At 48.8% G+C, this 23,687-nt stretch overlaps 1 protein-coding gene across 1 annotated transcript; it reads left to right on the top strand.

Moving 5' to 3' along the window:
* Nucleotides 1-1,543: 1,543 nt before the first annotated feature.
* On the top strand, nt 1,544-22,287 carry CTSB (cathepsin B). Its single transcript, XM_066279008.1, has 10 exons — nt 1,544-1,701; nt 13,285-13,435; nt 14,402-14,487; nt 15,209-15,323; nt 17,259-17,377; nt 18,190-18,275; nt 18,588-18,734; nt 19,217-19,333; nt 20,715-20,843; nt 21,349-22,287. Exons 2-10 carry the CDS (start codon nt 13,310-13,312, stop codon nt 21,444-21,446), a joined length of 1,023 nt encoding a protein of 340 aa, XP_066135105.1. The 5' UTR covers nt 1,544-1,701; nt 13,285-13,309; the 3' UTR covers nt 21,447-22,287.
* Nucleotides 22,288-23,687: the final 1,400 nt, after the last annotated feature.

Raw genomic sequence — 23,687 nt, 5'->3', positions numbered from 1 at the left:
ATTCGGACAGATGGTAATGAAACAACAGAGCCAAGAACTGGTGGGCCATTACCTTTAATTCTAGCTTGCACCTGGCGGGCAAGTAAAAACACACACTGGGCTCCAAAACCCACTTATTCAGTGCTCACAAAGCTACTAACTTATCCGAGCTTCCTAGAATCAAAGGTTTCTAGCTCACTAGCCTATTCACCTCTGTTCCCCAAGTCCTTCCTTCTCTCTGCACAAACTCTGCACAAACTGGCTTCTCCTTCAGCATTCTGCCATCTTGGCTGCTTCTCCTCTCCTCCACGTGGCCTTTATCGCTCTCCTACAGCATGGGCTTCTCCTAGAATGTAATCACTCTTCCCCTTTAAAATCTTTTGATGCGAAAGACCTCCCCCAACACATATTAACATAATCACGCCTATCCCAAGCAAGAAGGGCAATTAATATTATCTCCGAGGCAACGGGCTTCCACGTGGGCAGCGCCATCTTTAACAAAGCGAGCACAATGTTTTATCTGCCCAACAGAGGGGCATCCAAGATTTATTTGAGGGGCTGTGTCAATGCTGCGGTTTGGGATACAAATGGAGAAGAAACGGAATGGAGCCCTGTCCATTCAATCCTCACAATTGTATGAGGTAATTACAACCATCTTCATTAGCCAGATGAGAAATCTGAAGAAGAGAGGTGTAAGTCACTTATTCAAACACACAGTTCTACAAGGCCTATTCTAAACTCTGTCCACCTTCCAGGGGAAAAGAGTGATGCGGTAGCTGTAGAATCGCAGGCTTGGAGCTGGATGCTGAGAGATTTCTGCTCCCAAGGTCGTTCTCTGTAGAAATCCTGACCGCAGCTCCTGCAATTAGTACTCAGTGGTTTCAGCTACCGTTTTCATGATTACATAGCTGGAGTATCTTATTGGCACGTTCTCAGAATATTAATGCTAACAGAGCCTTTTAAAGCTCTTCTGGTCGTTCTGCTGTCTTGATAGCTCCAACTCTGGCACTTGTTCCTAAATGAATGAAATGCGGGACAGTTATCTTCTCCCCCAAGCAGGGATCTGTGAGTCTTGAATGAGCTCCGTTCAGGCTGCAAGGCCCCAGGGTAAATTTTCTAGGTTGGGTGGAGGCCCTTAGGGACATCTTCAGTTCCCTTCCGCTCCCCGCGAGCCCTAATCCGCAGGGCTAGAGGCGGAGTGGGGGCGGTGCGCAGAGTCCCTCTTCTCCACCAGCGCGCCCACCCACAGGGGGTCTCCAGGAGCAGAGGTAGGGCGCGCAGGAGGGACGGGGATGGGATGGGTGAAGCCAGCAGAAGCTGCAGGGGTGGGATGGGGGTGCCCGGCTCAACGGGGAGCGGAGGGGGGAAGGGGATGGGGTGCAACAAGAAAATAGAGCAAGGGGTGGCTGAGGGTCCCAGGCTCACTCTGGGGCTGGGATGGGGGTAAGGTGGGTGCAAACAGCAGAAAGAGCCGGGGGAGGGGGCTGGGATGCGGGCTAGTTCGGAGCCGGGGGTGTGGCCACTGGTTCGTCGCGGTCACATGATGAGTCAGCCGGCGCGGGGCGGGGCCAGGGGCGGTAAATAGGCTCAGGGCCGCTCGGCAGGCTACGGCGGCTGCTCCGGCACCGGCTCCTGCACCTGCACCTACATTGGCACCGGCACCGGCACTGGCACAGTGCGCACTCGTCGGCAGCAGGCCCAGGCTTTCGGCGGTGGAGCTCGGTGAGTTCTGGCGGGCGGCGGGCTGGGGCGCGGGAGCGGTGCCACCGCGGCGGAAGTGACCTTCACCGGGGATGAGGAGATTGGGGGCCCTGTGCGTCCCCCGCCAGGCCCAGGCGGCATCTCCGGGGACGCGTGGGATTGGAGAGCTTCAGGCTGTCACAGCCGGGTCAGCGTGGGTGGCAGCCGCGCACTCCTAAAAAGTCTGCCCAGTGAGAAAAGCAAAAAAACCCGTTCGCGGGCAGCCGGACTCCCAGCCCCTAGCCGCCGGGAGCCTCGAGCCTGCTGGCCCCTCCTCCAGGGCTGTGTTCTCGACCTGGGCGGGTCATCCCGACTGCACGATCCATCCGTCCCCAGGGCTGGCCTGGGAGGCTGCCCGGGTGGAGCCGGGCAGTTTACGGGGGGCGGTCCCAGCTAGGAGCCTGCGAGGAGGAATAGTTTGGCCCGGATCCCGGTGAATTTCGACTAGAACCTGGCTCCCTGGCCCCTTGTCGGTTTCTGGGTCCCAGATTCCGCGCAAACTGCTGAATTAATGGTATCTGTCTGCATCTCTCTGGAGTGTTTTCTTATTCCAGAGGGTTTGCCTGGGCAACTTTCTGCACACAATCATACACAATTCCAGAGACCCAGGAAGACAGAAACCGGACACAGGAACCCGGGACTGGGTGGATTAGGCTAGAATCCACGTGAAAAGTTAAGTCCACAAATGAGAAGAAAAACTAAACTGAGAGGAGACTAGAAGAGTGTATACGGCCTCAGTCCCCTCATCCTAGGCATATAGTGGGGAGGAGGAGGAGGCCACTCCTACTTCCTATGGAAGGGAGACAATGCCTCTGGCCCAGGGTGGTGTGGGAAAGGAGAAAGCAGGGCAGAGTCCCTGGGGCATCACCTCCTCCCTCAGTTAATCCTGGGAGAGCAGTGTGGGTTGACTGAGTTTGGGGGTTCAGCTGGCCCGCGGTCCAGGTAGATATGAGTTGAATTTGTCTTCTTAGTGGGCCTAGATCAACAACCCCTTCCCTGGGCACTAAGGAAGCCAACAGGCAGAAGAGGTAGAAGGACCATAGCGCAGGCCTCACATACCTCTGCCTGACTCAGTAGAAATCCTCACCCAGTGGTATGGTAGGTGGTGGGTTCAAAGGGAAGCCTAGCGCCATTTGTTTCCTTGGAAAACCTGATTGCCAAGTGCCTCCACTCTGAGGTGAATGCAGCTGAGATTCTCCATCTAGATGAATCAATCAGTGCAGAGCGAAAAGAAGGTGAAAGGCTTAAAAGGGTGTCTGGCTTGGTCAAAGCTACTTTCCTTTTCTTCCATAAAGTCTTTTCCTTAATGGAAAATTGTTTCCTGTTGGCACTGGGCCCTTGAGCACAGAGAAAGGGACTGGGTTGTCCCAATCCTGTGTGGCTTCCCCAAAGAGAGATTTAAAAGTATCCCTGGAGAGAAGTTCTGCCCAAACCTTTTTTGGGTATTTGTTCCAAAGAGGGGGTATTAACCAGTGGAAAGGTGCAGATCCCTCATCTGGGGGCTTTGCAGGCACAGTGGGTGGCAACACAGGCCTGACACAGCCTGGCTCCAGTAACTCCCTTGGTATTGAGTCTGGACAGTCCTCTCCTGTAACTGGTGAAGACCCAGAGTTCCAGGAAAAGCCTGTCTGTGCGCTGCTGACTCAGCAGCTAGCAAGGAGGCCTGGTTCTTTCCCCAGCTGCTGAACTAAGGAGATGGCATAAGAGGTTGCCCACATTTTAGGGGTGAGAGATTTCTTTTGTGTTACAATTGACAGCTGGATTGAGGAGTGAAAGGGGAGCCTATGTCAGGGATGCCTTGACAAACCTGTTGGGGGATTTCCTTAAATGTAACTGCCCCTGCTGGGAGAGAAAGACTAAAATTTCTGGGGGTGAAGACCCCCCCACTGTCCGCCACTTATTTTTGAGAGTTTGGCATAAGGAAGGTATTAGAAATATGTGAGGTTGAACTGTATGCAGTGGGAAATTGTGAACATCAAGGATGGAAATTGGGCATTTTCATAGGGTTCAGCCTCAACGTGTAGAGAGATGGGGTTTGACTGTGAGTTGATGGATAAAGTCAGACACATACAGCTGTGGTTTGTACTCACTGAAGACTGGGAGCCAGTCAGCAGTCGGACCTGGTCCCCGATCATTGTCTCTCTTGGTTTAAGCTCTCTGCGCACACTCCAGGACCTGCCTAAGAGAGGGAGATGAATCTTCAGTCCCTCCCTGCTTCTGGTCTTCCTGGGGGACATGGTAGCTCCTTTCTGGCTTCTCCATATAGTCCTGTTATACTTTTTTGTTTTCTTTTAATATTTTTGTATCAATCCATGAACAATGTTATTAAAATTGATATAACTGATACTGCATGAATCCTTCCCCACTGCTGTATATGAGACTTATTTATGTTGATACATACAGTTTAGTCCATTCATCTTGAATGCACAGTATATTTGTCTGTAGAGGAACAATTAGATTGTTTTTGCTTTTTCACTGTTACAGCACTGAATCTCTCACACTTTACAAGAGTTTCTTTAGGGCAAAAGCAGAAGTTAAATTAATTGCTGGGTCATTAGTTACGTGGATCTTCCATTTTGCTAGATACTGACAGAGTGCTTAGAGGTACAATGAATGTTGACCAAACTCTGTTCTCAGCAGTGTTGAGGGTTCCTGTTCCTCATATTTTCCAACACTAGATATTTGTTAAACTTTGATTTTTGTCAAGCACCAGTTTCCTTTACCTGTAAAACAAAAGCCTAAATGAGACTTTTCCAGGGTTACTGTTTTGTGAACACTGGATCCTGGGAACAAGGCATGCTTGCATTCTTGACTGTGTTATCTGTCTCGACCAGACCAATAACTCATTTAGCCTGGTCCTTAAGATTACCTACAGTTACTGGCAAGAATGGGGAGAGGGAGATGGAACAGAAACTGTCAAGATAGCAAACTGACTCAGTATAGAGTACTCTGAAAACACCTAGTCTGCCAAGAGACCCAGCAAAGACAGAGGTTTTCTCTATGACCCTCTGACCTGCTGACCTGGACTTGGGCAGAATGTGCTCACAGGCACACACAAGTCACATGGCTTCCAGGCTTGCACAAGACCTGGGAGGGTGGTGCCAGCCAAGGACTTCAGTCACTCCGTGGTTGAGGCATTGTCCAATGTCATTTAGGAGACATCTGCCACCCATTCTCGATTCACTTAACCCTACAGGTGTTTGGGTTAAGTAATTCATTCTGGTTGTCAAGATAGCAGAACAAACCATCATTTGAGCGCTTGTTATTAAAAGTTGGAGGATTGTAATTTTTCATCCACAGTGAGATACTCTTGGGAATAAAAAGAATTACCCGAGACAGCAAGAGCTAACTTGGCCCATGGGCATATTCACTCCTTTAGTGAGTGACTGTTACCTAGTGGCGGTTCATTTTAAGGGCTGCCTTTCAGGCTGAGACAGGCAGCCTGAAAGGTTTTTTTTCCAAAAAAGAGCATCTCCTGTCTCCCAACAGCCTGTGTGAGTTTCTTTTCCTGGGACTCCAGGAGAGGAAACCAGGACCAAGTCAGAGAAATGAAGCCTTTCTGTTGCTTGCTTTTGTGGTTTCCAACATCTCGGTCACCCCAAGGACCCATCCGGCAGAGAAATGTAATATAATATAGTCTGTGATTGAATTAGGGAGCTACTGTGTTCCTTCAAACTGGAGAAGCATAGGACACTAATCTCATTTAAATCTCCAAGGATTTCTGACAGCTTTTATAAAGTAGTTGCAAGGTCCTTCAGAATCCAGGCAGTATGCCCATTTTAGAAACTGAGACATGGGGATGCAGTGTTCCCTTCAGTATCTCAATAAGTCAGTATCATCTGGTGAGCAAAAGCTTTCAGAACTTTCTAGAACTTTGTCCAAACTCTGACTTGTTTCTTAAGAATGCAAAATTTTTTGACTGGTCTGTGGCTTCCTAGGAACTTTTCTTTTAATCCTAAGGTAGTAATTCTCTTGTTTGCAGGAAGTGAGCTGTTAAGGCTGATTTTAAGCAATGTTCCATTTGTGAGCACTGTAGCTACATAGTTTCCAGGCAACCTGGTGGAAATGAGTCACTTATTTTGGACAGATGATTGGCAGGTGAGCAGCAGGGGAAATACCTCTTAAGAGACTGAGGCAAGGGGGGCCTTCCAACTGTCTGTCCTGGTTCCCTTGGGTCACACAGCAGTTGCTTGTTGGGGGTGTGGGGGATACATTTCAACTGCAGGGGCCAGGCTTAGGGAATGCATAGCTAACCTGGTGCTGTTCATTCTCACAGCTTTGAGACAGGTGACAACTAGGAACCCTTTTGGGGGCTTTTTTGGTTTTGTTTTTTAATTTTTTAATTTTGTTTGTTTTTAGGAAGAGAAGGAGGGGAGAGAGAAAAACATTGATTTGTTGTTCCACTTATTTATGCATTCATTGGTTCATTCTTGTATGTGCCCTGACCGGGGATCGAACCTGCAATCTTGGCGCATCAGGATGACCCACTAACCAACTAAACTACCCATCCAGGGCCTTTTTAAACATTTATTTATTTAAAGTGTATAAGCCAAGAAGCAGTTAACCAGATCTGCCTTAGGAGCAGAGACATAAAACGGAAAAGACCAGATCAAAGGCTGTGATTCAGAGTCAGAAAGCGAAGGCCTTGGGTTTCTGTCAGGTTGACTGGAGCCTATTTGCAATCGAGGCACTTGGGTCCGTCACTACAGAGCCGCCCCAACATGGAGGAGTAACTAGGCAAACTGATATCAAGGGGGAACGAAGATCTGCTTCCTTTTGATTTGTGGGTATACTATAGTGGTCAAAAGTGTAGGAATATCTGCCACTAATGACAGCAAGAGGCAAGATTAGTCTTTATGGAAGAGAAAGAAACAAGAGTTCTCTTGCAAGGTCTCATTAACTCTTTACCCCCTCCCTTTCCATTTCCTCCCTAATCAAGATAGCTATATATATATATTGGTGGATATTGGTAACATGCAGGCACTTGATTTTTGACTCTTTAGCGTTGACTGTGAAAGAGGTCAGCGATATGTGAACAGCAGCAGTGGACAAGGAAGAGCAGAGTAGCATATGTGGGAGACTTTGCTGGGCATTCACTTGTCTTTTTCTCCATTAGCCAGGAGGTTGCAGCTGGCTTACTTGGAAAGTTCACATATCTATGTCCTGTCTCATCCAGTTCAATACAGATTTAGAATCCAGTCGACCTGAGGGCTCTATCACCACCTTTTTAAAAAGAATCAAGACAAATCACGGGCAAAACTGATTCTGAATCTTTCGGGATGTCAGCACTTGAAGCCTTCTGTGACTTTGGCATCAGTTCCTCTCCTTCTGTGTTCATTCTGTCCCCAAAATGGCTTCATGGTAGTCTGGGGACAGCTCTGCTGTGAGGGGAGGTAGATAGGATGGCCTGACCATAGGCCCCTGTTTCACGTGACCTTCCACAGAACTTTAGTGGGCGTGCTTTCATATGAACTGGTAGGTGCTCTAGGGGTTTGGAGAGGAAATGAGAGTCTCCCCCCTTTTAAGCTAGATATTAGCTTGGAAAAGGGGAAACAGGGTACAGTGGGACACCACGTCTGCCCAGGAAGTCCAGCTGACCAAAGACGAGAAGTAACATCTGCCCACCATACTTCCAGCCCACACCCTGGAAGGCAGGGTGGTGACTTGCAGTGTTCTTATCCTGTTTGGGCTCCTCTCCCTCATGAAGTAAGAACTTTCTGTTCATTCTCTCTTGTAACTGAGAAGGGAAAAGCACAGAGTTGAGAAATAAAGGGAAGTGTTTGCCAAAAAGAGGGGAAGCAAAAGCTGTTCTGTTTTGTGCTGAGGCCACGGTTTTAACCATTTGCGTGTAGTGTGTCCTGTGTTCAAGGTTTGTGTGGATGTGGAGAGAAGAAAAGCAGTCTGGTGCTCACTAAAATGAAGTCATCACCGCTCTTAGGGCATTTTTGTCTCTTCAGGGAGGAGAAATTTGACTTAATTTTCTTTGGGTTCTCAACAGTCTCAGGGTCCTCAGGATGGAAGCCTGTTTGGAGGTTAATTGAGGTTAAAATCTCCGTTGTCACTCGGACTCTTCCATGTGATGTGGAGGTGTTATGGATTGGTTTGGAGGGGCCTGAAGTTCTGTGGCACAGGCTAGAGGTGGAGGAGGAAGAAAGAGAGGGGAGGCAGAGGGTGGCGAGTCAGACCCGGAAACTGAACGTGCCCAAATGAGCCACTGTGCCAGGCGCCTTTCTCTGCCCACCCGCATTGCACTCTGGACTTCCACCCGGAGAACTGACGGCTCTGAGCTCCATGTTACAGGTGGTGAAATGGAGGCTCAGTGAAGGGTGGTGCTCAAGGCTGCACAGTTAGTGAGTTGAAAAGCCGAGATCTGAATCCAGGTGTCCTGACGCCTGACTCCAAGCCCCGTGCTCCTCCTCACTGCTGGCTGCATGGGCTATTGACACTTGAACCCCAACCCAGATGCTCTCCTGTAATGCCGTGGCGCTGTGCCTGGGATCCTGGGGCTGAAAGGGAGGTTTCCTGAGTGCTCAGTCCAGATGGGCTGGGAGTCGGGGGTGCTGAGGTCTGTGCTTCCTGGGAGGGGTCCTTGGTTCTACACTGAGGCTCTGAGGAGAGACAATCAAGTTGGCAGGAAATATGGAAGAGGACCTGTGGGACCAAAGGAGAAGTGGGGTGAGTGCGTGAAAGACACTGCAGGTGCGGCAGCATGGGGGGCCTGGCAGGAATCAGGTGGGCGGGAAGGGGGGCACATGGCAGTTGTCAGTGGCAGGAACTGAGAACCATCTGGGAGGTGGGAGGCACTTGTGTTCTCTCCCACCACAGAAACCGGAGAAATCTTGTTTTAAAATCTGAGTTGCCACGAAGGTGTTCCCATTTCCACTTGCTTACATGACTTAACATCTCAGCAGATGGCTGAACACCCAGAAAGCACCCGGGGACACTCCAGTTGACATTTAGGGAGCATTCCGCTAGGACTGCTTCCTGCACTAGGTTCTCCTATCGTGGAACCGTGTTAAGATGGCAAGTGTAAGAGGGTGTCGATAAAAAGAAAGGACCCACTGCTTTGCTCCCTGGGTTGCTCTTTGACCCTTTTGACATGTGAGGGAGGACACAGTGAGCCGCTTACCTGACAGTTTGGAAGTTGTGTGGGTCCCTGACGCGTGGTCATGTGAGTGGCAGCCTCCCCATGAGTCACTGAAAATGGGAAGGTTAAGTGTTTTGAGCAGAAAGTCACTAGGGAGGAAGCCTAACTAAGTGCATTCCGGGGCTCATTAACCCTTGGTGTTCTTTCATCAATTTGGTGGTAAGAGATCTTTGGTAAACCTAACTATTGTTCCTAAAAAGAACAAAGCATCAAATATAATATATTTATGTGTTTAAAAAGGGTATATAGTGGAAAGTAAGTTCCTCTGTTGCAGCTACGTGCTACTTTGTGTGTTTTTCTTGACGTTTTACACGTAGTGGCAGGAATATACTTGTGCATTGCTTAATGGGTTCATGAGCTTACTATGACTCACTCAACTAGTTAGTTCCTCTCTTAAAGAGCTGCTTTGTGTTCTTTTCTTTCACCATTTACTATAACTTAATGTATTCTATTATTTCACCATTTATGATAGCTTAACAGTTACTCTGTTCAACACTTGTTTGGTTTTGGTCTTTTGCTAGTACAGAGAATATGTAGGGAACATCCATGTGCCTCTGTCTTTGCATTTTTTTTCTTTTTTTTTTTTTTTTAGATTTTATTTATTCATTTTTATTAGAGAGAGAGGGGAGAGAGAGAGAGAGAGGGATAGATAGAGAGAGAACAGGGGGAGGAGCAGGAAGCATCAACTCCCATATGTGCCTTGACCAGGCAAGCCCAGAGTTTTGAACCAGCGACCTCAGCATTCCAGGTCGACGCTTTATCCACTGCGCCACCACAGGTCAGGCTTAAAATGCACATTTTTTTTTTAAATATTTTATTTATTGATTTTTTAGAGAGAGGAGTGAGAGAGAAAGACAGAGAGAGAGAGAAGGGGGAGGAGCAGGAAGCCTCAACTCCCATATGTGCCTTGACCAGGCAAGCCCAAGGTTTCGAACCGGCGACCTCAGTGTTCCAGGTCGACGCTTTATCCACTGTGCCACCACAGGTCAGTCTGTCTTTGCATTTTGAGGCAGGTAAGATACCTTTCTAAATGTCAGATTGCTGAGTAAGGGGGCGCGCAGATTAAAATTTGTTAGAGATGGTAGGTCGGCCTCTGCGTGTTGGTCCCCACCACACCAGCCAGTGCGATAGTTCTGCTCCCCACATATAAATCCCACTGAGAACTATCAGACTGACCCGCCTTTGCCAGTCTGGTTGAAGATAAATATCTTTTTGATTTTATCTGTATTATCTGTGGTTGGGCATCTTTTAATGTCTGTTGGCCATGTGTAGTTCTTTTCCTGTAAATTCACTGTTTATATCCTTTGCCATTTTCAATTACACTGTTTCTGTTCTGATTTTTTTTTTAAATTTTATTTATTCATTTTAGAGAGGAGAGAGAGAAGGAGAGAGAGAGAGAGAGAGAGAGAGAGAGGAGAGAGAGACGGGGGGAGGAGCTGGAAGCATCAACTCCCATATGTGCCTTGACCAGGCAAGCCCAGGGTTTCGAACTGGCGACCTCAGCATTTCCAGGTTGACGCTTTATCCACTGCGCCACCACAGGTCAGGCTCTGTTCTGATTTTAACAGCCCTTTGCATATTAAGGAAATGAAGCCTTAGGCATATGAAGCACTAATTTTTGTTCACTTGTCAACTTTCTGTTTTTCTAGAAGAAAGGCTTTATTTTCTTCTATTTTTTATCTTCTTTTCCAAGTGAGAGGAGAGGACATAGACTCCCACATGTGCCCTGACCAGGATCCCACCCAGCAACCCCGTCTGGGGCCGCTGCTCTGCCCATCTGGGGCCATGTTCACAACTGAGCTATTTTTAGCACCTGAGGCAGAGGCTCCACAGAGCCATCCTCATTGCCTAGGGCAACACGCTTGAACCAGTCGAGGCATGGCTGTGGGATAGGAAAAGAGAGAAGAGTAGGGGGGATGGAGAAGCAGATGGGCTTTTCTCCTGTGTTCCCTGACTAGGAATTGAACCCAGGACATCTTCATGCTAGGCCAACTCTCTACCACTGAGGTTTTATTTTCATGTAGTCAAACAGTTTCCCTTTAAGGTTCTGTTTTACATCAGTCTTAGTTGCTCCTCACTCCAATATTACATTTTTAAAAATGCATTTATTTTCTTCACACAGTTTCGGTGTTTTTGTTCAAGATCTTTGTTCCATGTAGCATTTTTGTATGTGTAAGGAATCAAGTATAAAGATTCAGCCTTACTTTATTTTTCAAACTGTTTAGCCAGTTGTACCTGCACTGTCTACTGAGATACGCAGTCTTCTCCCTCGTCTCTACCACACACTGAATTCCCATACAGCAGTGGTCTCCAACCCCCGGGCCGCAGAGAAAGAATAAATAACTTACATTATTTCCGTTTTATTTATATTTGTCTGAACGATGTTTTATTTTTTAAAAATGACCAGATTCCCTCTGTTACATCCATCTAACACTCACTCTTGACGCTTGTCTCGGTCACGTGATACATTTATCCATCCCACCCTAAAGGCTAGTCCGTGAAAATATTTTCTGACATTAAACCGGTCCGTTGCCCAAAAAAGGTTGGGGACCACTGCCATACAGCTATGCTTCCGAATGGTCTGCTTTGTCAGCCAGACAGGTCCTGGGCCAGCGTCCCCCAGGGGATTATAATACATTTGCTACCACGAGGACCAGTTCTCCATCCTTGCTTGCTTTTTTCCACAACTGTTTTTCTTTTGTTTCTTTTTTTCTTTTTTTTTTTGCTATCCTTGCACATTTATTCTTCCAGGTGAATTGTTGCTTAAGCAACAATGAAATTTAAATATTCCTTCAAATATAATTCACTGTGTGGGAGGCAATGTGGTAAGTGCTGTCACCTAAGTCATGTCGTTTTTATGTAACCCTTAAGATGACCTGTAACCTGTGAGGAGGTTGGTCACTTCAGGGACAGGAAATCCCCCAACATACACACAAACACCACACTCATAGGTGCACTGTACGGGTATCTCACAGGGCCTGACGGTAGTATGGGACCAGGTTGGATTTCTTGTTTTCATAAGCTGCCGCCCTAGAGCCTGATTCAGAGGCTGCGCTGGAATTCACCAGTCTCCTGACTCACAAGCTGGTCCTGGATCTAAGGGCTGTGGGCGTGATGTGGTGGTTTCCTTTCCCAGAAGCCCTGCCTGTGGAAGCAGAGCCCTGGCTGACCGGAAAAACCAGAGAGAGTCCCAGGGGACTGGTGCCACTGGCCACACCAGCTCTGCTTCCCTGCCTCTCCTGAGACTGGCACACGCTGGCCTTCACTTGGCTGCTGTTTGCTTGTTTTGTAGCCCAAATGTGGCTCATGACATTTATTTCGTTTTGCATATTTTTAAATCCACTTGTGACATAATCACACGGTCAGACTGTTTACTCTTTCAGAGCACTCACTGGGGAAATGCCCCAACTTTGCCCTACAACCTGAGGGGCAGGTTGGCGATGGCAGGAGTGCAAAGGGCGCTAGACTCAATGTAGCCCAAAGATATAGATGTCTTCATTCATGTAGGACAGACTTGCTGATACTGCTTGTTTTCTGGGCCCTGGTGTTTTGACAGACAGCAGCAGGTCAGCCCTAGCTGGTCCTCACAGCTCATAAGATGGTCTGGGCTACAAACCATCCAGTGAACAGCAGCGTTTCAGACTCCGAGCTGAGCCCTCACCCTGTGGGACAGACCCAAGCGGTGCGTGTCACCGGCCCTTCGCTGCTCACTGCAGGCAGCACGGCCCCTTGGCTTTCTCTGTCCTGGCTCCCAGCCACCTGTAGGAGAAGCACACGCGGTCTGTCTTAGCCCATTTAGTCTGCTCCAACAGGACACCACAGACTGAGTGATATTAAATAGACATTTGTTTCTCCCAGTCTGGAGGCTGGAAGTCCAAGATCACAGCACCAGCCTGGTTGCGAGGCCACACGTCTGGGTCACAGAAGAATTGCTGTGTCCTTACATGGCGGAAGGAACAAGAGATCTCTCTGGGGTCTCTCTTAGAAGAGCACTAATTCCATTTAGGAGGGTTCCAACCTTGTGAGCTAATCACCCCTCAAAGGCCTCACATCCTAACACTGTCACATTGGGGGTTAGGATTTCAACGTGGACTTTGGGGTGATGCAGACATTCAGACCAGAGCATGCATGGCCTTTGTGCTGTAGGCACAGGTAGGGACTTTTAAGACAAGACCCAGGATCCCATAGGCACCATAGGTTCTAGACGGTTCTCTGCTGCCACACCCAGTCTTGACAAAAGAAGAAACTGAGGAGCAGAAGGGGACAGGCGGCAGCTGGGGCAAAAACACGGGTCTTTTTGACGACTTGAGTTGTTCCTGGCCCCAGAACCAGGCTGCCTGAGATGGCACCCTTGTTGCATGGTGAGCACTAAGTGAAGGGGGAGCAGCTTCTGATGTCTCATGTCCTTTCCTTTCTAGGTGAATCTAGGATCCAGTTTCCAAAATGTGGCAGCTCGTGGCCACCCTCAGCTGCCTGGTTGTGCTCACCAGTGCACGGAGCACGCTCAGTTTCCAGCCCCTGTCAGAAGAGCTGGTCAACTATGTTAATAAACAGAACACTACCTGGAAGGTGGGCTGTCAGGGCTGCTTCCTGCACGTGTCCCTTCCAAGGGTCATTGGTCTGGGCGCTCTGACTCGAGAGCCATGGCCACTCAGGACCATGCCGCCCTCCTCCCCGCCCCTTCCGTGTGTGTGTGTGTGTGTGTGTGTGTGTGTGTGTGTTACTCATGTGTGAACATGCATAGGGGATAAACAAGCTTTGCAGCTTTGCAAGTTTCATTGCTGGGTAGTCTTTGAACATGCATGGAGGTGCTTGGGGGATAAACAGCTTTGCAAGTTTCATTGCTGGGTAGTCTTTGAACTCTACCCTGGTAGGTATTAAGGACTCATTAATACTAACAGCAGCTTGATTTTGTCCAGCCCTGGGGTCTGGGTCTTCAGGAACCAAGAAATAAGGAACAGGTCACATTTAGGGCTACAGAGGGTCTCTCTTATCAATAAAAAGAGAAGACGCCCCTGGTCTGTTAGTGGTACACTGCCCCTGAGGTCCACCTGGGCTGGTCCTGGCCTGCCCTGCCGGTGCTCATCCTAGTCTATTCAGGCTGCTATCACAAAATGCCATATATTGGGTAGCTTATAAACAGAAATGTATTGCTCGTAGTTCTGGAGGCTGGAAATACAGGCTCGAGGTAGCAGCAGGGTCAGGTTCTAGGAGGGCCCTCTTCCAGGTTGCAGATGGCTGGCTTCTCTTTGTGTCTTCACATGGTGGGAGGGGCAGGGGAGCTCTCTGGGGTCTCCTTTATAAGGACACTAATCCCCTTGTGAAGACTCCACCCTTATGACCTAAGTACCTCCTAGAAGCTCACCTCCAGATATCTGCACATTGCCAGTTAGGCTTCAACATGTATTTTGGAGAAATTTGGCCTATAGTGGTAGACCAGCCCTTGTCAGGCCTTGAATGTGGGCAGCATGCACACTGTCATCCACCCTATCCCTGTCCCTGTCCATGTTGGTGAGTGACTGGGCTCTCTTTCAGGCCGGACACAACTTCTACAACGTGGAACTGAGCTACGTGAAGAAGCTGTGTGGCACCAAATTGGGTGGGCCCAAGCTGCCCGAGAGGTGAGCCCCTACTCCCTGGGGCGTGAGAAGCAGGCATTTGTTTGGGACAGTGGGAAGGAGGGAAGAGAGAAGGCTTCCCTGGCGTCCATAGGTCTCGCTTCTCCCAGAGACTACTTGAGGGGCAGGGTTCAGCCCAAATGCCATTGAGTCCTACTGTGCGCTTCTCCAGGCGGCGCAGGCCCCAGTGGGAGAGGCCCCAAGACTGGGTCTCCACAATCTGAAAGGGCCCAATCTTGAATTAGGAAAATCTAAGAAAAGTCATGTCACCTGCCATTCATGTTTTATTTTTCTAGAAAATTCTGGTCATTTTCATGTAAACATCATTACTCTTGTAGGAAGCACTAGAAAAATCTTATAGTGAGGATGGGACAGTGAAGTTATAGGACCTCTCACAGTGGTAAAGATACTGAAAATGATATCAGGAGCCCGGATAGACATTTATGACTGGGGGTAAGGCAGGGGAGGCAAGAAACAGTTATCTGGATCCTGTGCTGAAAACTCTTGAAAAATATCCATAAAATAAGTCTAGAAAGAAGCATATGGGATGATAGGTGGTGTTAAGCAGTAGAATCGCGTTTTGTTTTCTAAAATTCCAAATTTCTGCCTTGCGTCACCCTTCGTGAGTGACGGCCCGCAGTCAGCTGGCCTTTGTAGGGATGCGGTCGGGTGGGCAGCGCTGGCGGTAGATGCAGGCTTAAAATGGAGACCTTCATTTTCCCAGAGTTTCGATTGCTGAGGACATGGTTCTGCCTGAAAGCTTCGATGCCCGGGAACAGTGGCCGAACTGCCCAACTATCAAGGAGATCAGAGACCAGGGCTCCTGTGGCTCCTGCTGGGTGAGGCCCTGCTGGCTGGGAGTGCTAGAGCAAGGCAGGGACTGGGAGTGACCAACAGTTGGGGGTGGACCAACTGTGACTAGGCTAAATCAGTCTCTACCAGGATAAACCTAATCAAGACCCCTATGGCTATGAGCAAGGGCTAGGTGCAAGAAGCAATGTGTAGCCTGACCAGGCGGTGGCACAGTAGATAGAGTGTTGGACTGGGATGTGGAAGACCCAGGTTCAAGACCCTGAGGTCTCCAACTTGAGCGCAGGCTCATCTGGTTGGAGCCAAAGCTCACTGGCTTGAGCCCAAGGTCACTGGCTCGAGCAAGGGGTTACTCGGTCTTCTGAAGGCCCGCGGTCAAGGCACATATGAGAAAGCAGTCAGTGAACAACTAAGGTGTCGCAACACACAATGAAAAACTAATAATTGATGCTTCTCATCTCTTTGTTCCTGTCTGTCTGTCCCTGTCTATCCCCCTCTCTGACTCTGTCTCTGTAAAAAAAAAAGCAGCAATGTGTAAAGCACAGCTCCCTGCACAGGGCACAGCCCATGTGTGGGTTGTGCAGTGTTTTTATTTCTCTGTTTGACATACTGTCCTGGGCCATCAGCAAATAGCATTAGTTTTTTTAGTTGTTGTTGTTGTTGTTGTTTTTTAATTTTTATTCATTTTAGAGAGGAGAGAGAGTGAGAGAGAGAAAGAGAGGGAAAGGGGGGAGGAGCAAGAAGCATCAACTCCCATATGTGCCTTGACCAGGCAAGTGCAGGGTTTTGAACTGGCGACCTCAGTGTTCCAGGTTGACGCTTTATCCACTACGCCACCACACGTCAAGCCAAATTGCATTAGTTTTGACCTCTACTCTGCATTTTGAAGACTCAGCCATTCTTTATCAATGAGCTGTCTTAATTTTGGGTTTTGGTTTTTTGGGGGTTTTTTTTGTATTTTTCTGAATTGAGAAGCAGGCAGATAGAGGGACAGGCTCCCACATGCACCCAACTGGGATCCACATGGCATGCCCACCAGGGGGCGATGCTCTGCCCATCTGGGGCATTGTTCGGTTGCATCCTCACCGCCTGGGCCAACTTTGCTCCAGTGGCACCTTGGCTGTGGGAGGGGAAGAGAGAGACAAAGAGGAAGGAGAGGGGAAGGGATGGAGAAGCAGATGGGCGCTTCTCTTGTGTGCCCTGGCCAGGAACTTCCACACGTTGGGCCAATGCTCTACAACTGAGCCAACTGGCCAAGGCCTGTTTGCTTTTTAACTGTGGTAAATACACAATATAAATTTCATTATCTTAATCATTTTTTTTTTTTAAGATTTTAGTTATTGATTTTACAGAGGGCAGGGTGGAGACGAGAAGTTTCAACTCATAGTTGGTTCACTTTAGTTGTTCATTGATCGCTTGTCATATGTGCCTTGACCAGGCAAGCCCAGGGTTTCGAACCTGCAACCTCAGTATTCCAGATCAACGCTCTCTCCACAGGACCACCAGCGGCCAGGCACCATCTTAATCATTCTTAACTGTACAGTTCAGTGTCATCAAGTACCTTCACATTGTGTAGTCATCACCACCAGCCATCCACAGAGCTCTTGTCATCTTGCAAAGCTGAAACTGTCCCCATTAAACATTAACACCTGCCATTCGCCCTCCTCTCAGAGCCAGCACCCACCCTTCTACTTTCTGTGTCTATGACTTTGACTAGTCTGGGTACCTCATAGAAGTGAAATCATAGAGTATTTGTCCTTTGTGTGAGCTGTTTTTGTTAAAAATCAAAACCATACATTTCAAAAAGGAACTAAGGGCCCAGCCAGAGGTTTGGGGAGGATTAAAGTAACTTGCAAGCTAAGCTGCAAGCCCTCGCCTGACACTGAGAAAGACTAGCTACCAAGAAGGGCTGGGGAGGGCACAGTCCAGGAGTGGGCTCACCTGAGTGGGGCTTGTTTCTGCAGGCATTTGGGGCTGTGGAAGCCATTTCTGACCGGATCTGCATCCTCACCAATGGGAAAGTCAACGTGGAGGTGTCTGCCGAAGACCTGCTCACCTGCTGTGGCTTCCAGTGTGGGGAAGGGTGAGTCTGAGGCAGCACCTTCCACCGAGGGAGCCCAGGCCACTGGGAATTGCGCCAGGGAGACCCTGGGCTAGGGCCGCCTCAGGTGGGGGGTGGGTGAGGCTCCGTGGATGGGAGTAATACTCCTTCAGGATAAAGGGTGGTCAAGATAGTGTGGAGACTGGGGAGGCTGGAAGCAGCCCTAGCATGGCTGCTGCTTCTGGGAGGTTCCTAAAACCAGGCTGGCCGCACGGGGCTGGCTGTGGTGGTGGGGTCTGGGCCAAACAGACGCGCTCAGGTACCGAGGTTAAATTTCTGACCTCAAGTCTGGTTTTTGTCATCCTTGTTCCCTTTTCCTCCACAAGGAAATGTAACAGCCTCAGGGCCTGTTTCCTTTTCTGTAGTTAAGGATAATGGTTCCCCAGACTGGTCTCTGCTTCGTGCTGCCCTCTTAGGAACAAGGTGTGTCCAGGCCCCACTTACCCCACGCCAGTTAAGTTAGAATTTCTGGCGCTGGTGTTTTTGTAAGTCCCAGAAGAGTCTCTGTGCTGCCTGATTGAGAATCCCTGTTCTAGAAAGGACACAGCCTGGGCTGGTGTAGACATGAGTGTGAGCATCCTTCTGTCTTCTTACGGGTCTTGGGGCTAAGCAGAGAGCCTGGTTGATTCCCGGGAAGAAGGGACATCCCAGGGGAGAATGAATTGGGGGTCTGTTGGGATCTGGGAGAGCTGTTGGGCCAGTTGCTAAAGGCAGTGGTGGGTCTAGCAGGCAGTGGTCTGGGGGCAGCTGGCATCTCTCTCATGATGACTTTTAATGAGTGGCTCTTTTCTTAGCTGTAATGGGGGCTTTCCCTCTGGTGCTTGGAACTTCTGGACAAAAAAAGGCCTGGTTTCCGGTGGCCTCTATGACTCCCATGTAGGTGAGTGTCTGCCCTGAGTCCCCGTCAGGCCAGATGGGTTTTATAAGCAATGAATAGTAATGGTCTCATTTTCCACTATAAAAGTGAAGGATTTGGGTTCAGGGCAAGAGTGCTGAGCTGATAAATAGGGTAGAGAGACAAACAAGCCAGTCCTCTCAATGGCAGACTTAGCAACAATGGGCAAACAGACCGAGGCTGCAGACTTGAGGGTAACTCCTGTTCCCGCTAGTCATTACCCCAGTTCCTTCTGGCCTCGGGGGCCTATGTAAGGGCTCTTGGCTGACACTGTCCTTTCTGCTTGGTTTTCCCCAGGTTGCAGACCCTACTCCATCCCTCCCTGTGAACACCACGTGAATGGCTCCCGGCCTGCATGCTCAGGGGAGGGGGGCAGCACCCCCAAGTGCAGCAAGGTCTGCGAGGCGGGCTACACCCCATCCTACAAGGAAGACAAACACTTCGGTAAGCACACCAGGTGGGAGACCTGCTGACAGCCTCCCCAAGCCAAAGGGAGAGAGGCCAGGACAGCTGAAACTTAGGAACACTATGGAGAAGGAAAGGGTGTTACTGCCTCGCTGGCTGACCTGTTGTTTTCTGTCTACTCCCCGAATTCCATCTCAGGAATGTTATTTTAACAGATGCTTGGAGTTGGAGGGGACCAAACCCCTCGTCTTCCAGGGGACCTGCCTTTGTCCTCCTGGGTCCCACTCTGCCCTCCAGGGCCACGCTCTCCTGCTTTTCAGCTTCCAGGTCCCGCTCAATTACTCCTCCCTCAGGGGGTCCCTGATCAGCACTGTCACACACTCCTCCCCATCCCAACTCCCCTCCCAGGCTGTGCAAGTCTCCTAGATGCTCAGTCTTTACCTGGTGGCCTCCCCATAAGTCAGTGACCAGTGGCTGATGGAGCCTCAGAGCCTCACCCCCCTTGCTGGTTTGTTTGCCAGGATGCCAATCCTACAGCCTCCCCAGCAGCGAGAAGGAGATCATGGCGGAGATCTATAAAAATGGCCCAGTGGAGGCAGCGTTCTCCGTGTATTCGGACTTCCTGCTGTACAAATCTGGTGTGTATTGACCCCTGATGGCAATGGGGGAGGTCTGGGTTCAGGTGGGCCTACAGGGCTTGCTCAGAGGAGGGAGACAGGGTGTCCAGGAGCAGGGCGGTGTCAGGCTTCCCCTCACCCTGGCCCCGGACCCTCACAGTCACTGCTCTGGGCAGATGTCCCTGCTCTGCTGTCTTATACCTGCCCACTCTTCTGCACGTGCTCTTCAGATCTCCTCTCCAGTGTTTATGGCCAGTTCCTGCTTGTTCCACCCATCCCACAATAGCCAGCTCAGATATCTCCTCAGGGAAGCCTTTCTCACCTCCCTGGAGCCTCCGACTCCCGCCTGTTTGCCTCAGTTGCTTTATCAGCACATTCATCACATTGCAACTAGAGGTTTTCTGTGTCTGGACTGACGCATGAAGGCAAAAAATTCATATTTTGTCTTGGCAAAGCCCTAGCATCATGCTTACCACCCAGTGGATGAGGAAGCAGAGAACCAACTGTGTGCAATGCAGTGGGGACCTGGCTGGTCCTTGGCCTGAGAGCCATCTTAGAAACCCCCCATTCCAGATGAACAGGCCATGCTGACCGCTCTGTCTCGTGTACAGTCTGCTAGATTGAAAACTCCGAAGCTGTCAACTCTTATAAGACAAGGATTGGACAAAGGAGGATGACTCTGGGAAGGAAAGATATTATAAATCTTGTAGTTCTTAAGACGAAGTGACTCACGGAACATAGGCTGTTGGCCAGCCCTCTGAGCACTTTGGCCAGTGTCTTTACTGATCACCATTGGCTGCCACCAGCTGGGCCCCTCTCCTGTATCAGCTCTCCAGGATGATGCCAGAGCAGCAATTTAATTAACTCTTTCAGACACAGAATACTTTTCACCAGTAAACCATTAAATGGGAGTCCCAGTATGTAAAACGTAATTGGTATTTTAACATTAAACTTATTTCTAAATGAGAATTTATAACTTTAGTTTTAAAGGCAACCAACAGGCATGTTTTGTTGGACTCCCATTTTCATATTTATTCAACCTATTTGTGTATGTTGAGCTTTCAAAAACATATTTAAATGTGCCCTGGCTGGATAGTTTGGTTGGAGCGTTGTCCTGATACACAAAGGTTGTGGGTTTGATACCTGGTCAGGGCACATATAGGAATAGATCAGTGTTTCTCTCTCCTGTCCTTCCTCTAAGATCACTGAATTTAAATACAGATAGGTAGATATAGTTAGATATTTAAATAATTCCTGAATAGAGAACCCTGTTTGAAAACAGTGGTAGGCCTCTTGGGCCCTCTGGGCCCGTCTTGACTCGGGCAGCCAGCTGAATTGGAGGGGTGCTGTGAGAGATGGGGCAATGGCTTCGTCTTGGCTTGAACTGGTTTTTTCTTCTCAGGAGTGTACCAACATGTCAGTGGAGAAATGGTGGGAGGCCACGCAGTCCGCATCCTGGGCTGGGGAGTGGAGAATGACACCCCCTACTGGCTTGTTGGCAACTCCTGGAACACCGACTGGGGTGACAGTGGTGAGTGGCTGCTTCCTTCCTGTTAAAAATAGGGTATTATGAGCCAGAACATAGTTGTCATCTTGTCTTCCTCTGCTCTAACCACTGTACAGGTCCAAACCCAACCCTAGGCCTGGCACTTAGCTATGACCTGCCAGGTGTCCAGGTGCTAGTGGGCTGGGGTTTCTTTCTGCCATAAACAGATTCTGATCCTGAGAGGGTGGTAGGGAACAGGGCCCAGCTTCAAATCGCTTGTGTCTGCCAGTTCCCTTGCACCAGGTGCAGTGACAGGTGACATGGGTTCGAGTGGCAGTAGCGTGCAGAGGCCTCACAATGTGGAGCTGGGCTGCTAGGCCAACAGTAGAAGCTGACGGAGCACGCCGGTATTGGCCTGGTGCTGGTTTGGTGTCCTTTGGGGCTGGCCTAGTGACTTTCACTCTTGGGTCTTTCAGGGATGAGTCTGAATATGCTGGCAAGGGCCACCACCCAAGGCACACTTTAAAGGCATCTTACTTCTGCTTTCCAGGCTTCTTTAAAATCCTCAGAGGACAGGATCACTGTGGAATTGAATCGGAAATCGTGGCTGGACTCCCCTGCACTGAGCAGTACCGGCAAAGGATCTAACCAGCTGTGGGCCCTTCCAGCGAGCCCTAGAGCAGTTTTTCCCTAAATAGAGCCAGTGGGTGAGATGAGGGATAGGCATATCTTTTATTTTTTGAGTTCAAATAGGATACAAGAGGTTTTAGACAGGGCCTGAAGGACTGGATTGGGCCAAACCTCATGTCTGCCATGACAGCTGTCTTCTAAGGAGACACATCCAAGGCCTGGCTTACCTCCCAGCCCATTCAGTGGACTGTTGTCATAATGCACTTAGACCACATAAGCCACTGCTGCAAGCAAAGCAGGTCCTCTTTCCTTAGACTAGTGCTGCTCTGGCTCTTGCTGTAACGACCTCCACATCCTCCATCCTCCCCCACCGTGTGCATCACCAGAGAGCGTGACAGACCTAAAGGGTTGTAGATTTCCCAAAGGAATGAAAGGTGGTTTCCTAACAGGATAGCTTCCCACCCACGGCAGTACCTCCAAGCAAGTGGCTTTCTGGATTTGCAAACAGGCTGAGAAGAGAAACAGTGGGGCCGCCCTTTGAAAAAAGCCACTCGCCCAGAGCCCCTGCACCCAGCTTTGCAGTGTTGCTCACCTGCCCTGCTTGTCCTGGACATTTTTTTAAAATAGTTTTACTTTTGGTGCACCTCAGCTGATCATAAGAATGAAAGCATCTAATAGAGCTATACTAGCTTCCCTTAAAATAAACTGGGTGGTCTTGAGTGGCCTACTGATCTCTAGTACAACAGTGAAAATAGTTTGGGAGAAACCAGCTTTTTGTTTAAAAATCACTGCTTCACCCTGTTAAATTTACATGGAAAAGAATGACTGTGCCAATAAAAGGTTTCTCCTTTAATGTGAAGTCTGTGTTCTGGTGGGCTCTCAGATTATGTCACACACTGTCCGTAGGCTTGTGGCTGCTCTCTCTCCTTATCCCCTAAAAAGAACCATGTTCTCATGGATCTGGGTGCTCCCTTAAACTCGAACCACACCACCTTGCCTCAATTGGGGAGGGGGCACACAAAATACCTAACTAGCTTCTCACTGCTCCAGTGTCCTTTCAAACATGACTTTTCAGTTCCATCATTCTCATCAACCCTTTGAATTTGCCCCAAGCCTTGATGAACTCTGCCCCTGCTTACACTAAGAACATAATTGTATTTGACATATATTTTTTTAACCCAACAACAAGCCAGCCCACAGTGGCCTAAGGATTCATACAGGCATGGAGAATTGGTGATGTCACAACGCCAGTGTCCTGTTGGAGGGCCAGCATCTCTGGGAGCTCCAGTGCTGGGGTGGGGTGGAGGCAAAGCCTGTGTACTGTATTTTGGGAGTTCCTTAGGACTCTTCAATTTACACTGCTGGTTAGAACTATTCCTTTGGTGAGGCCTAGTTATGAATCTAAACAGCAAAGTATACCATACCAGTTTTTGGACGGAACAAGGAATCTAGCAGAATTGGCACCCATGCCACTGGCCTATCAATACTCTATTTTCATTTCCCAACTGAGAGTTGGACTAGCTCTTCCTAAAACCACGCAAAGTTCAACTTCTGATGTGATTCAGAAGTCAAGAACCAGAAGGTACCTAAAATAAGTTCTTAAACACCCAATGAATATTGTAGGAAAAGTATGTGAAACTCAAGCATAGCACTTATGAAATCTTTAACAAAGGTTATCAAAGCTATAAATTTATAACCCTTTTATTCTTAACATTTCAATTAGAATATAGTCATAGCCTCAGTCAAGTTCTGACATTCTACCTACCCCAAACTGAGTTGAAGAATCCCATTTGCATACTTGCTCCCACCTCTGCCACGTCCCCTGAAACTCCAGCCTCACCCCAGAAACCAGCAGATGTGCTAGATGACGTAACAGTGAACTGCAGGTCCTCTTCACACTTGGTTCAAGGAGTCTTTTGTTAGAAAACAAATAATTCTGTAACTGGGATCAATATTAATACTTTAATAAACCTCAAATCACCGCCACTGATCATTACCCTCATCACCTCAGCTACTCTGAGGAGCCCTACCAATATGGATAAGGTAGACATATACCAGGAATGCTATACATTTGATTAATTACATTAACGGTGGTAAAGATGGTGAGGTTGGTGCAGATTTAGCAAATAAAAATACAGGATGCCCAATTTCATTTGAATTTCAGGTAAGTAATTTTGATATCAATGTCCCATGCAATATTTGGGATATAATTACCTAAAGAAAAGTTGATCTGAAATCCAAGTTTAACCGGGTTTTAAC

The sequence above is a fragment of the Saccopteryx bilineata genome, chromosome 1 (assembly GCF_036850765.1).
Source record: "Saccopteryx bilineata isolate mSacBil1 chromosome 1, mSacBil1_pri_phased_curated, whole genome shotgun sequence".
In the NCBI taxonomy this organism is placed as follows: Eukaryota; Metazoa; Chordata; class Mammalia; order Chiroptera; family Emballonuridae; genus Saccopteryx; species Saccopteryx bilineata.
The sequence above is the reverse complement of the archived record's forward strand: the minus strand, read 5'-3'. Positions and strand labels throughout refer to the sequence as shown.

Bases quoted from the DNA above. Each gene is read 5' to 3' on its own strand.
- CTSB (XM_066279008.1), top strand. From the start codon at position 13,310: ATGTGGCAGCTCGTGGCCACCCTCAGCTGCCTGGTTGTGCTCACCAGT. The intron at 13,436-14,401 runs GTGGGCTGTCAG...GCTCTCTTTCAG, and splicing joins AACAGAACACTACCTGGAAG to GCCGGACACAACTTCTACAA. The intron at 14,488-15,208 runs GTGAGCCCCTAC...TCATTTTCCCAG, and splicing joins GGGCCCAAGCTGCCCGAGAG to AGTTTCGATTGCTGAGGACA.